This window comes from Microtus pennsylvanicus, chromosome 7, assembly GCF_037038515.1.
Source record: "Microtus pennsylvanicus isolate mMicPen1 chromosome 7, mMicPen1.hap1, whole genome shotgun sequence".
NCBI lineage: Eukaryota > Metazoa > Chordata > Mammalia > Rodentia > Cricetidae > Microtus > Microtus pennsylvanicus.
In genome coordinates, this window is record NC_134585.1 from 100030659 (window position 1) to 100046030 (window position 15372).

The 15372-nt window shown below is 41.2% G+C and overlaps 1 protein-coding gene across 2 annotated transcripts in view; it reads left to right on the forward strand.

The window, feature by feature from the left end:
- The window catches only part of Palmd (palmdelphin), a 49736-nt gene extending 46455 nt beyond the window's left edge, over nucleotides 1-3281 (forward strand). For both annotated transcript variants that reach the window (XM_075981510.1, XM_075981511.1), the window contains exon 8: nucleotides 2924-3281. In XM_075981510.1, the coding sequence (XP_075837625.1) occupies nucleotides 2924-2967 (44 nt within the window). In that variant the 3' untranslated portion in view covers nucleotides 2968-3281. The remainder of the gene's footprint in view (nucleotides 1-2923) is intronic.
- The last annotated feature ends 12091 nt before the right edge of the window (nucleotides 3282-15372 follow it).

Genomic DNA, 15372 nt, shown 5'->3' on the forward strand with positions numbered 1-15372 from the left:
CAAACACCCTCACTCTTTCTCCCCCTAACCACGTTAACATTTACCCCCAAGAAAAATGGCAGGAAGTGACTAACATTTCCACACAACATTAACCATGCTACAGAACTAAAATTGTGAAAACAGGAAAACCTGTTCCAGACAAGTAACAATGCAAAGTCTTGAACTATCGAACTAAATATCTTGTAAAGAGAACGCTCCAAATTTCTTACGTTTCATTGTGATGTTGTTTTACATCTCTGCCTTCCAATTCATCACATAGATTAGAGTGGAGGTGTTTAGTATGAATGACTTTTAAAAAATAAGTTAATCATATTATGCTTTCAGGGGCCATCTATGTACTTTAAGAACATAACTACTACCTATGTACTTCAATTTCAATTTCATAAGTACATTTTACACTGTGCTTTCGGCATTGCACACACACACACACATACGGAGAGAGAGAGACACAGAGAGAGAAAAATGCTACAGTATTTTTTTAAAAAACCACAATTTAAGTCAATTTCTTTATTAAAGTACAAATATCCTATTAAATACTAATGGCTCTGATAGACACAATAATTAAGAATTGTAAGTCTCTTTTTGTTTGTTATACATATAACTATCAAAATCATATCTCAAGAGCAATTCGTAGGGATGTGGGAGATAGCTCAATGGGTAAGAGCACTTGGTTGATAAAATAAGGGCTTGAGTTTGATTCCATTCACCCATATAAAAAGCCAGTCATGGGTGTGCATACCTGTAACCCCATCATTGCAGAAGCAGAGACTACCCAGCCTAGCCAGAACAGTGAGCTTCTGGTTCAGGGAGAGACCCTGTCTCAAGGCAACAAGGCATGAAGTAATTATTAGAGGAAAACACCTGATGTTCTGCTGTGGCCTCCTGTGCAAACCAGTGCATGCATCACAAACACACACACACACACACACACACACACACACACACACACTGAGTTTTCAACTTGAAAGACCATTTGTAGGTGGAAGAAAAATGAAAACTAGTCCAGTGTGGATAGTCTAAAGACAGTATATTTCAGTAAAAATTTGAACACTGTAAAACATGACAGAAAAACTTCGGTAATCTTATGTCTATCTGCTTGATATGGTCCAGACACACCCACTATAGTGCAGCTTCCGCAAGCTTTCCATGAGATTCCACTACCCCCAACAACAACTACACAACTGTCTTTCTTTGGTAGACCTCACACACCTATTCTTGTCCCAGATCAATATTCTGTGGACCATTAAAACGTCAATGGTGTTTTGGGGTGAAGAGGTAGAAAAACCTGATTTAGGACAGGAACTGCTAGCAAGGGTCAAGGAAGACCGAGGGTGGAACACCAATCTCTCATCCACGAAGTTTAAGCAGCTAAAACTATCTATCTGAGTGGTTATAGGGGAATGGGAATGGGATAAGAGAAGCGCAGAAGGGTCAAGAGAACTCATGCCACATTGTTTAGGGAGATGCTCCCTGCATCACCTGGGTCTGCTCTGTCTCCACATCCCCTCTCTGGAATTAGGGCTATTGCCACAGCCTTGGGAAAAGGAATACTGGTGCTAGCTGACTTCACTGCATGTCCTGGGACACAGGGTGGGCTCTGTCTACAGACATAACTGTAGGGAACAGGATCTTGTCCCTGCCATAAACAGACCTTTAAACAATCCCTTATTCCTGCTCTCTCTCGGCACTGGTAATGCAAGGGGCCACAAAACCCAAGAGCGGCCCTTCATGAAGCCTTGCCTGCTGCCTCTTCTGCTGCTGTGGGATTGCAGGCTGTTCCTCAGAGGTCTCCACCTAGCAGCTCCCAGCACCAGAGCCAAGCCGGCTGACTGAGCAAAGGAAAATCTCTCAACACATCCTGAAGTCAAAGGAATATTCTTGGTCTTGTGGGTAGAAGTGATCATTTCTCTTTGCTTTCAAAGGGAAATCATGCCTTTTACCTTCCTTGAAATGCAATGATCTCACAGAACTAGCTAGCATGGCAATGAAGATGGCCTCAGGACAGAAGCAGGTCCCCATCTCTTCTTAGATTTTTATAAAAGGCCTTTTGGAGATAGAATCATTTATTCGGTTAAAAGATAATAACGTGTGGCGTAGAGATGGGGGGGAAAGCAGGTCTTCCCTTTTATTGTTTCATTAAAACAAAATTGTACAATTAGCTAAATGGCTGCTTCTTGGGCCATTTTACACATGAATGTAATATTACATAATTAATATAATCATTTGCTCAGTGCCTTGAAAGCATCTTTTAACTTTTGGAACACGACTGAGGCAGCTATCCTCAAAGGCCCTAAATATTAAGGCATGATACCAGGACGCCAAAGGAGTCTTATAAATTCTACACCCACGTTTTTGATGATGTTTTCTACAGCCAACACTTCATCAGCGGTAGGACATACTCAGAGAGACACCTGCCCCTCGAAAGCATAATCACACATTGCTGCCCAGTTATTAGTTCACACTGTTTCATACAGACACTTAGGCTTGTCATTGCTTATCCTTTGGCCAACCAAGCTTAATGAGATTTTTTTTTACAAGACTTAATCACTAGATATAGTTTAAGTATTAGTATCTTCTTTTGTTCAGTGGTACATAGTTAAGAATGTGCACAGCATTGATGTAAAGGAATAGATATCGAGGCTGACGGTGGAAACACGTGACATCCATCTTGTACTGTGTGTGCTCTGCTCATCCTCTGACCTTTGTAGACATAGGCTCCTCCTAGCTCTCAACCTACTCCTGCCCTAAGTTAACCACAGCTCATTATTTCTATCTTTTTATGCTACTATAACAATGCTCACGCTGTTGGATAAAACCATCTGAGGTATGTTCTCGACTTTCCTGCCTTCTATGAAATGGTCATTTAGGGAATAAAAATTGTGATTCTTTTATAACTTGCTTTATTTCTTACTTTAATTTACAGCTTTAAGGATAAGAATGGCAAAGCTGGGGAAAAAGGTCATCTGAGAGCCTTAGTGCCCACCTGAAGAACCTTTGGAGAAGCCAAGAAATGCCTGAAAATTTCTCTTCTGGATACTTTTATTTCTTTTTCCCAAAGTCCAAATATATATAATTATTCCCATAGTAAGCCACATAAATAAATAGAAGTCTTTATTCATGGAAAAAATCCTCCCAAAACTGGGGAAAACAAATGCTAACTTTTCCAGTTACTTGACATGACTCAGTGGGTTGGGGGAACCAGTATATTTTTATTGTATTGATACCAAAGCATTTCTAATAAGAGCTTGTTAAATTTAAGAATAAAGTTATTTAAAACATCTTGACAATCTTATCTGGTGTTGTAATGTTGCTAATGCAAAGAGCATACATAGGTGCACCTCATCCCAGAGATATCAGCCGAAAGGAAAGTAGAAGGAAGTAGGAACTCTGACGCAAACTCTCTGAAGTTCAGTATCTCTTTAAGGTAACTGAATTCTCATGCCAAAGTTCAACCCAGTTAGCTCAGTTGAGACTCCTAACCACTGCACTCATCCAAAAGGCATACATGACAATTATGCTCGCATTTTAAGAGCGTGCTTAGATCATTTTGCTAATGCACATGACTTTCCAGAAGAGAACAGGCACATTCATTCTCTGGTACCATCCTCTCTTTAACTCAGGTCAAGGTGCAGTAAATGATTGTAGCTTAAGAACACTAGTAAGGAACTTCCCACATTCTCTAAGGGCACAAAGCTGGTCTAGGCGAACAAGTTAGATTCTTCACCTTAAAACTAGAAAGAGGAGCTAAAAGGGGATGGTTCAGTTGGTAAAAGTGTTTGACCTGTAAGCGTAAGCTCAGTCCCCAAAGTTCATGTAAAGTGTTGAGCATGGTGGCATGTGTTCATGATCCCAGCGTTGGAGAGGCACAGACAGGAGAACCTCTGGAGCTCATTGGTCAGTCAGGTGCCACTTAGAACGCCACCAGGAACATTGTCCACCTCCTTTGAGAAAGATCTTTCTTTGAACTGGAGCTCACCAGTTAAGAGCGCTGGCTCTACTTCCAGAGGACCCAGGTTCAGTTCCCTACATCCACATGATGGTTAGTGGTGGTCTATAACTCCAGTCCCAGGGGAACAAAAGCCAACCTCTGTAGGCGCTATGGATGTGATACACAGATATAAATGCAGGCAAAACATTCATACGCATAAAAATAAATATATTCGAAAAATAAAGCCTGCTTCTACATATCTTTCCCTAGACCATCATATAGGTATGCATTACTCAGGTCCTCCAAGCTGAGGGACTAGCCTGTTTCTTTCCAGGACAGACACTGACTTTCCCTGCTGGGATGCTGTCTGGTAAGGCTTTCTCTTAATTATTGGCCTTAATTAGTGGTTCTCAACCTGTGGGTCATGACCATTAGAAAACACATGTTTCTGATGGTCTTAGGAAACCCCAACCATAAATTTCTTTAGCTGCTACTTCATAACCAGAATTTTGCTACTGAGCAGTGTCTCTGTTCCTAAGACCTTCAGAAATATGTATTTTCTGATGATGGTGACCCACAGGTTGAAAACCTCTGCTCTAGAGGCAATGAGAGGATGGGACAGAAGGTCCTCTCTGGAGGACAAGCCTTAGCCCATGGAGCTGTCTCAGATGAGCTGCTTGTCAAAGGTCAGCTGTTCTCTGGTGGGGGAGAGCTCCTTCTGGACAATCTGAAGGTTTACATTGCTGAGATACTCTCAAAAGAGACCCGAGCCTGGGTCCAAGGGACTCTTTCATTTCCTAGTTCTGGGCTTAGCATGAGTGAGCGACCTGTAAAGTATCCTTTCGCAGCCCTGCCACTTACAGGCTTGCAGGACACGTTTTATTTTAAACACAATCTGAAACACATGACTCTAGGTATGCCTTGGAACCTCTCTGGCTTCGTGGCACGTCCCAGTAGTTGGCTGGTCTCGCCCGAATTCTTTTTCTTTAAGGTTTCTGAGACAGTTATTAAAAAAGGAGCCAACTTTGGAATACAGGTCAGGGCACAGCAATACATTTGTCCCAACCAGTCAAATTCAAAGCTATTCTAGAATCCGACTGTTCTGGATTTTCCCCCATCATCCCAATTCAATGCAAGTGTGATTCTTGGAAACCATCCTAACACAGCCTGCCAGAGGCTGTCACCATCCACTTACCCCTTTCACTGCCATCTGACCAGTGACTGGACAGTCCTACTGGAACCTAGTGATGGCTCTCAGAAATGATCTCAAAAGCAGGAAGAAAGACACAGGTGAGAATGACCATTCACGGCACCAAATGAAGACAGTGCTGCAGGCAACTAACTCCAATCATAGCTCTAAAGACTGAACACATCTAAATATGTCTTACTGAAGGGGAGGATGCTGTAAACTGTCCCACAGCTCCACCTAGTCTTGAGGGTCACGACTGTAGGCACTGACTCTCCCACACTTCCGGGTTGCAGTTACAAAAAAGTCACACTGGCTCCTGTAGCCTTAGAGATGGTTCAGAGTGAGACAAAGACATGAGCACAGCGCAGGCTGTGGGGACAGTGGCAACATCTCAACCTACTCAGGGCAGTCCGCCACCATGGGGGCACTGACACCAGCAGCATCTGCCACACTCCCTGTTATCACTCAGGCAAACGACTCTCCTGAACTTGGTTTCTTATCTCAAAAATGAGGTCACTTAATGTCACATGCCCTGCAGGGTTGTCTGAGGACTCAGGAGGTCAGTCAGTGGACCATTTCAAGTGTCCCAGCCAGTCAATTTTAACTAAGAAGTTACACATCTAAGACTAACCCACAACACCCCTCGTTGTATATGGTTTAGTACTTAGGTTAGAAATATAAATGTTGGCAGCTGGAGAGATGGCTCAGAGGTAAAGAACACTGGCTACTCTTCCAGAGGTCCTGAGTTCAATTCCCAGCAACACATGGTGGCTCACAACCATCTGTATTAAGATCTGGTGCCCTCTTCTGTACTGTAGGATACATGCAGGAAGAACCCTGTATACATAAAAATAAAAATCTTTTTAAAAAAAGAAATATAAATGTTTAAGAAAGGGTAAATAAAACAAGAGGTAAGGTGAGCCAAGTGTGGGACACAAGCCTTTAGCCACAGCACTCAGGCAAGTAAGGCAAGGGTTCACAAGTTCAAGGCTAACCTGGGCTGCCTTGTAAAACTCTCTTGAGAAATAAAATAAATTTTAAAAATAAGAGAGACTAAGGTTGTTTTTTCCAAGAGGCATTCAATTAAGACCTGAGTTAGGGTTTCTATTGCTATAAAGAGACACCATGACTGTGGCAACTCTTATAAAGAAAAATACTTAAGTGGGGTTGGCTTACAGTTCAGAGGTTTAGTCCATTATCATCACAGTGGGCACTATTTGTAATAGCCTCGGTTATTTGTAAACAACCTCGGTGCCCCTCAATGGAAGAATGGATAAAGAAGGTGTGGCACATATACACATTAGAGTTCTACTCATTGGTAAAAAACAATGACATCTTGAATTTTTCTAGATAAACAATTTAAGTTTTTATGTCTCTCAAACTTATACATTTTATACCACTTTTGTGACTTTCTTTTTTGAATTTGGTAACAAAAAATATATAACTATAATGATCTCATCTTCAACTCTATCAGAGACCCAAGAAAGATATAATATTAACTGAGTAAACAGAAAGTGCAGAACAAGCAACTTCCAAAACTATGAAATGACAGAGACACCTGGCTGCCTGGACAGTCACCCAGCATTCCTCTGCAATGTTAGGGCATCCATCTTTGGCCTATAGGTCTAGAATACCTGACAGACTTTTCTGTGAAGCAGGAATTTTGAAGGACTGCTCCACCTTGTTATGGTAAAGTTCAGCAGTTGACTTCTTTTGTGTCTTGTTTATCCAATTTGGACAGCATGCTGTCAGCAATTGAAGCAAGGGCAGTTTCTTTGCCCAGTGGCCAACTTTGCCACACTTGAAAGCAAACTCCATATGGAGGGTTTTTTTTTAATGTCTATCATCCTCTTTTGGAGAAAATTGGTGATTCCAGAAGCAGATACATATCACTGTCATGGAAAGCCCTATGCTATTAAAACATTAAAATGCCATATTTTGTAGGTCTCTGAAGTATTTGAAGACCATCTATTTAAAATATGTCTCTGATTGACCTTGAAAATATGCCTAATATGACTATAAATTTGATTGTTATAGAGACTAACTACTAACCTATATTTACTTATTATCCTAAGTAGTTTTCAAGGAGTAGATCTTTATGTTAATTTTTTAAAATGAGCCACATAGTACAATACCTTAAACAAGAAATGGAAACATAATACAGTATAACAAAAATAACCTTAAATTTGTATCAATATAAAAAATCCACATCAATGTAAAAATATTTGGGAATAGTAGTTGCTTGTTTAGTTTAAAAGAAGATTCAATAATCTACCCTTTTATCCTATCATTTCTGTATCTTGCCTTTTTCTTTTCAGAATGAGATCCCTGAATCTAATTTCTTTGCTTATTTTCTTCCATGTCCATGACCAATAACAGCTTGTAACCAATCCCCTTAAATGATGGCAAACCTCCATAACCCACCAAATGACAAAATACCACCCACCCCAACTCTTGGAAATGAGAGAATCATGTTCTCTAGACTGCTTTCTATTGTCTGGGGATGATGGCATCTTTAAGGGACCCTGAGAAAATTGGGTAATAGTCATGTCTTGGAAGAGCTAGCTGCTGTTCAGTCTTGATGTGATGGAAAAGTGCAAGGCTTATTTGAAGTTCTGACTGGATAGTCTGTGAGGCTAGACCACCTCAGCTAGCAGTTTTGAAGTTGTTCTGGATGCAGAATTTTGAGGAAACTGTAACAGAGGCATTCTGAGAGGCTGAATCATCTGGATTACTTGTCTTTATTGCTGTTTGATCCTTTTTTTCTTGAAAACTCACAGATATTTAAAGGTAACATACATATCTGTATCAATACAAGTATGAAATGAGCAGTATATAGAAGTCAGGTAAAGATGATTTTTTTATTCTTTTCTTTTATTTATTTATTATGCATACAATATTCTGTCTGTGTATATGTCTGCAGGCCAGAAGAAGACACCAGATCTCATTACAGATAGATGGTTGTGAGCCACCATGTGGTTGCTGGGAATTGAACTCAGGAACTTTGGAAGAGAAGGCAATGCTCTTAACCACTGAGCCATCTCTCCAGCCCTAAAGATAATTTTTTAATCTATCTTTCAGCAAGTAAAAAGCATCTGTCAACTTTATAAGTCCATTTGGACTGCATAACCAAACTGTAATATAAATTGCTATCAATTCATATGGAAGGATGGCATGTAACAGTAAGTCACGAGGATTCTGTAGCCAACAAGATTTATCATGTCTCCTCCAGTCTCAAGGCTGTTCCCATGTTGAGGGATCAGCTTATACATCACCTGTCTTGCAGTCTTTTTCAGCTTTTTCCCTCATGTCTGTAGCCAATATCTTCAGGAGGTCTCTCCAAGTCAAATATGATCTCAATTAACTTTGAAGGAATCCAAAGCATTTCGTTTCCTCTGGAAACAAAAGTATAACCTCTCCCCCAATGCAACGCATTTCCCAACTTCCATTCTGAAGCCAAGGCATCCCTAAAGTATATATGCTGGTTTAATTCAGCAGTCTCTTCCACAATCCAATGTCTCTCATCAGCTATCATTCTCTGTTCATTAGAATTTAAAAAATTCCAAGTCAACAAAGTACCTGCCATACAGGATCCATATGCCCTATGTATTTCCTATCTTTATGTAGCCTTTTTATACTACTTTACTCTCTTCAAAGACTTTATCTACTTTATTATTTTTAAACTATTTTTCTATGACCATCCATGCCCATTTTATTTCTTTTCTTCAGCATCTAAGCACATTTTTAAACATATTGTACATTTTTAGAGATTTTCTGTGTCTGAATGTGGCTTTACTAAGTGCCAGCAGTGGTCTAATTGTGTGAGACAAATCTTAAACTACCATGTGAGCTGCCCTGCAACTTAGGATAGCAGATAGCACTGGTACATGTTGCTGGCACATGGCATTGGCGGCTGACTCCAGTTCACAGGCAGCGGCCAGTGGCTGTACCTCTGTGTACCAAGCACCCACCCATCTAGAGACTGCAGGACTAGAAAGCCACATCCAGCTCCTTGTCCAGAACTTTTCTTAGCTTTCTCAGGCCCTCTGTTTGCAGTGTCAAGCCCCCATGCTGGATGCCATGTTTAGACAGATTTTTCTTTGGACAGCCAGCTCAAACAAAATAGACACGGAGCTTATGAATTATGAAAGCTTGGCCTTAGCTTAGGTTTGCCCCACTAGCTTTTATAACTTAAATTAACTCATTTATTCTAATTCTGTCACATGGCTCATTGCCTCTTCTCTCCGTACTGCTCATGCACCTTTCTTCTTCTCCCATCTAACCTCTTGTTGCCTAGTGACCATTCAGCTCTTTGTTTAACTAATCACAGTGACACACCTTCACACAGTGTAAGGGAATATTCTGTAAAAGCCCAACCTGTTGTAGGTGGTACAAACCCTGGGTTGGGTTCTGTTTAAAAGTACAGTCTGAGCTCTTTTTAAAAGAACAGGCCATGTGGAGCAACTCAGTAAGCAGCACCCCTCCATGGCCTCTGTATCAACTCTGCCTCCAGGTTCCAGCCATGCTAAAGTTTTGTCTTGACTTCCTTCAGTGATGGACTATGATGTGGAAGCATTAGTCAAATCAACTCTTTCCTACCCAACCTGATTTTGGTCACGGTGTTTCATCACAGCAATAGTAATCTTATGTTACTATGTCATACTATGTAACCAGGCTGGCCTGGAACTCAAAGTGATACTTGTACTTGTACCTCCCAAATACTGGAATTCCAGGCATGAACCACCATGCCTACCAGGTCTTTAGAGTCTTGATAATGTCATTTGAAGCAGAGAAAAAAATTCTATTTCAGTTTTTTCTTCTTTCATCTTTTATGCTATTGATGTTATATCTAAGAAATTCATGTCTAATTCAAAGTCAGGGAAATTAGTTTTATGTTTTCATCTAAGGTCTATGATCAAATTTGAATGAATCTTTGTCTCTAGAGTGAGGCAAAGGTCTAAAGTCATCCTGCTGCATACGGACATGGCTTTCTAAGCACACAATCTTCCTTCGGATTACCTTGGCACCTTCTAAAAATGCTTATATGAGCTAGAGAGGGCAGCAGTTAAGAGAAGTGGCTTCTATTACAAAGGACCTGGGTCAATTCCAAGCACCCACATGGAAGGCAACAACTTCCTCTAACTCCAGATCTAGGGAATCTAATCTTCTGCCCAGTACCAGGTATGTAAATGGTACACAGACATACATGCAGGAAAACACCCACCATACAGTAAGTTTTTGGATGACCATAAATGTGAAGCTCTACTTCTGAGCATACATTGTGTTTAGTTAAAAAATACCTATCCTTGTGCCAAGATCATGCTGCCTGGATTATTATGGTTTCACAGGTTCCAATATTAGGAAGTGTATGTTCTCTATCCCTGTCCTTTTTTCTTAGCTCTTTGATTATTCAAGGTCCTTTCTATTTGCATAGGCAGTTTAGGGTAAGGGGCTGGAGAGATGGTTCAGTGATTAAGAGTGCTTATTACCCTTCCAGAGGACCAGAGTTTGATTACCAGCATCCACATCACATAGTTCACAACCTGTAACTCCAATTCCAGGGGGATTCAATGGGAGGGTATCCACATTTGCACACCAACATACTTATATACATATTTAAAGTAATATTTTTTCAGTTTTTTAAGACAGGGTTTCTTTGTTTAGTTTTGGAACCTGTCCTGGAACTTGCTCTGTAGACCAAACTGGCCTCAAACTCACAGAGGTCTACTTGCCTCTGCCTCCAAGTGCTGGGATTAAAGGCATGCACCACCATCACCTGATTATTTAAAGTATTTTTAAAAGGAAGATTAGGATAAGATTTACCAATTTCTACAAAAAGAAACAGCTGGCAGCCTGGCCATGACTGTGTTGATTCTGTGGAGCTACATGGAAATCTTGCTACATTACTGTTTTCTGATCCAAAAACACAACATCTATTTCCACTCTATTAGATTCTCTCTGATCACTTTCAGCAGTACTTTCTAGCTTTCCATGTAGTCTTGCATTTCTTCTGTTAAAGTATTAGGTTTTTTGATGCTATTTTGATGGGAACTGGATTTTTCAGATCTCATGGTCATGACTAATGTGGAGAGATGCTGTTGATTTCTGTGCATTGGCTTTCTGGATGTCACAGTTGGGGGGTTAGTGGCTCTCTTAGGTCTATTTCCATAAGAGACTTTAGCCCCCGTGTGCTTCAGCTTCAGCCTCAACTACACAGTACAAAGTGGAGAGACCAGATGTTCTTTTTCCTGTCCTGCATCACAGGGAAAAGTGTCCAGTCATTCACCTCCAAGTATAATAGGGCATTCAAGCAGACAGCAATTAGGGTCTCCCTCCCCCAAAACGTTTTTCCACCGAATCATCTCAACCTATCCTTGGGTTGCTGCTTTCCATGCTGAGTTTCCAGGTTTCTAGACCAGAAAAGCTGCTAGTTTTCTGCTGGGTTCCTGACACTCCACAGCACGCTGATTGCCACTGTCTGGAAGTGATAGAAGCCAAACAAAAGTGATAGAAGCCTGGCTCCAAAACAGAGATTTTTCCCCCTCTGAGTGCACATTCCCCACCAGAACCTTACTATATTTGTTTACTCTGGAAACTAACAGTTTCCATGTTTACAAGAGTTGTTTGTCTGTTTGTGAGGGCTGGGCAGGGCCTTACCCAGAACATTATTCTTTGAACATCAGAAAATAGTGTCAGAGAACGTCAGTTGTTTAGAACCTGTGGTTTGAGGAAGTTTATTCCGATCATCAGTTTCAGGGCCTGAGTGAAAAGCTAAAAGGTTATTAAGGTCCACAGAGAAGGAGAGCTCAGTAAAATTGGCTTTATGTGTGAATACACTATCATATGAAAAAGACAAATTTTCTAGTGTATTCTTTTAGACCTTTCCCACCCCAAAAGCAGAGTTCAAAGGCTGGGTACTCTATAATCGCATTAACTTCTCTGACAGCAAAATAAGAGATTAACCTGGAACTACGTTTATGACCAGCATAACCTCTGGATCTTTGTCACCCAACGTTATAAATGCCAGGGCCACACTAATACTGAAGGAAAACGCAAACAGCACAAAATTTAGCCGTCTTAAAATGGACGATCCTCAGCATTCATCTCGTGCCTCTATCAAGCGCCAAGACATTTTGTCAGATGAAAATAGAAGTTTACAACCACTAAGGAGTTCCCTCCCACTCTCTGCCTCTACTTAGCCCCCAGCAAGCGTCAATACTCTTCTGTTGAGTTAGCTGTTCTGAATATTCCATATACATGGAACCATGCAGTAGTTAACCTGTGTCTCTGGCTTCGCTCACTTAGCGTATTTCAAAGGATCCATCACATTACAGCGGGAATCAGCACCTTATTCCTTTGGCTGGCTGGACAGTGCTCCTCTGCCTGCGTATTCGCCAATCTGTCGATGGGCATGTAGGGTGTACCATCCGTCATTTGACATGAACAGTGCCACAATGAACATTCTTCTCAGTTTCCATGTGTTTATTCCCATTTCAACCACGTTTGAGGCAGAGTTCAGTGCATTAAATACATTCAGAAAGTTGTACAATCATCACTACCCATTCCCCAGACATAAACTTCGCACTTGTTAAATAACAACTCCCATCCCCTAGCTACCCACTCCCAACCCACTGACCTGAATTCTACCCTGGTTCTCCACACATTTGATCCTGCTGGGTCCCACAACAGAATCAACTGTCCTTTATATCATTTCATTTGGCTCAATGTTTTCAAGATGAGCATCATACATATTCTTATAATAAAAAATACACATTTAATATGCAAACATTATTAAAGTTTAGCACTGTAATCAAGTGGCAAAGACCTTACCACCAACATGTACAAGGCAAACACCTTTGGCATAGTTTTGTTCAGTCCTCACCAAGTTTAGTGAGATCGTTTTTGGGGGGTGTTTTTTTTGTTTTGTTTTGTTTTGTTTTATTTTGTTTTTTTTTTTTTTTTATCGAGGCAGGGTTTCTCTGTAGCTTTGGAGCATGTCCTGAAACTAGTTCTTGTAGCCCAGGCTGGCCTCGAACTCACAGAGATCCGCCTCCCTCTGCCTCCCGAGTGCTGGGATTAAAGGTGTGCGCCACCACTGCCTGGCTAGTGAGATAGATTTTTGAAGATGACAAAGAGGACTCATGGAAGACAAATGAATTTGCCATGAGCACGGAACTCAGAAACAAATGTGGCTACTCAGGCCTCTGAGCCCCTGGCCCTTTCTAATTCACAGCAGCATCTGCCTCCCATCCCACCATCCACTCACAAAGACGGTCAGGACAAGGGGGAATGGTACAAGGCACCAAGGAGAGGAAAGAACTTGAGTAAAACATAAATCTACTGATTCTGGCTAGGACGAGAACAGAAAGGCACTGCGCTGGGAGAGTACAAGGCTGTGGGCACAGCAGTGAGTGTGGCAAGGGTTAGACCAGGAAGGAAGAAGGAAGGGAGCTGTGAGAAGGCTGATCCGGTTTATAAAGAACTTAAAAGAATCGTTGCTCCAGTTCCATTAATAATGGATTATCTTGAACAAGGGCCTTTGTTCTCTGTTTCCCCTTACTTCACTAGAATACATAGATAAATAGACTTTCAGCCAAGAGCCACACAAGCCCCCATGGCTTCCTGGTCGGCATCTGCTGTGTTATCCTTCCCACAGCCTCCCGGGCTGGAGCCGGATTTGGAAGGGTGAGGTATCACCTGGCCTACAGCTCCAAAGCCCAACACACACTGAGAAGGGCCAACACGAAAGTGGCTCACACACTCACTAACAAGTTACAGACCACCTGTGCCCTGGCTTCATCACCTCACACAGGAAACAGATGGAAACAAACCCAGACTTAGTTTACACATGCTACCCTAACCATGGTTTCCTAGTCCATGCTGTTGGTTTTGTTAAACACATACTGATCCCCATTTTACAGAACCTCTCTTCTTTAAGAAAACATGATCTCACCGGGCAGTGGTGGCGCACACTTTTAATCCCAGCACTCGGGAGGCAGAGGCAGACGGATCTCTGAGAGTTCGAGGCCAGCCTGGTCTACATGAACTTGTTCCAGGACAGCCTCCAAAGCTACAGAGAAACCCTGTCTTGAAAAACCAAAAAAAGAAGAAAAAAAAAAAAAGAAAACATGATCTTACTGTTTTTGACAATATGCCCAACACAGAAAATCATTTAACTTAGCAATTGTTCTTATCAAAAGATATATATATTTAACTACCCATATTGTTTATTACAGACACAAGAAGAAAAATTGAGGGGCAAGAAGTAGCATTTGTAGTTTGTGGAGACAGAGCACAGGGAGCCAAAGAGTTGGAATGTGTCCCTAAGGGAAATAACAGGCATGCTGGGATTAAGTGGCACAGATGTCTACAGAGGAACAGATCTCCTTCCCACAAGAAGAAGGAGCAGGGTACAAACAGTGTCTTCAGGAGTTGGCAGCACCAATCCACTCGTGAACTCACGTTTGTCTGCACAGCACCCATACAAGATCAAGCCAATCTGCACTCTAGCACAAGTGGGAAGAGGTCCACGAGCCCCATCCCTGAGGACCTATGGTGGGAGGGAGCCAGTTTCTTTATGGGTGTGGCTTATGATAAACCTTGTTCCCCAGTGGGTGGCCTCAGATCCAGGAGTAATATAGACAGCACAATTAGAGTCGAATTATATTATATATATATATATATATATATATATATATATATATATATATACACACACACACACACACACACACACACACACACACACACACATACACACAGTCTGGAGGTAGGAAAATAGTGGTAGATCTGGAAGGAGTAAAGAATGAATTAATAAAAATATTTCTTTTAAGAGGCTATATTACATTGGCCTCAGCACTTGAAATGCAAAAAGCTCACCTATCTGAAAAAATAACCTAAGCAAACTTCACCTATCCCAAGAAGAATTTTTTCTTGTCAGATATTGAATATGACTTATTAAGAGAGCTGTTTTGGCCTTCAGCAGCTTATAATGGAAAACGGGAAGAAAATTTCTTCATACAGATTTAAATTGTTACTGAGAATGTCTGCTCCTCCAGTGCTAGGACGGACCCAAGACTCATATACACTGCTCAAGCATCGCACAACTGAACTACCTCTCCAGCCCTTTTTCTCTTGAAATAAAAACATTCTCAGGAGATAGTGTAAACTGTAGCACAGAACTCACTGAACATGAACACATAAAATTCTGGCCTGAACCCTAGGCTATTTTTTTTTTTTTTTTTTTTTGGTTTTT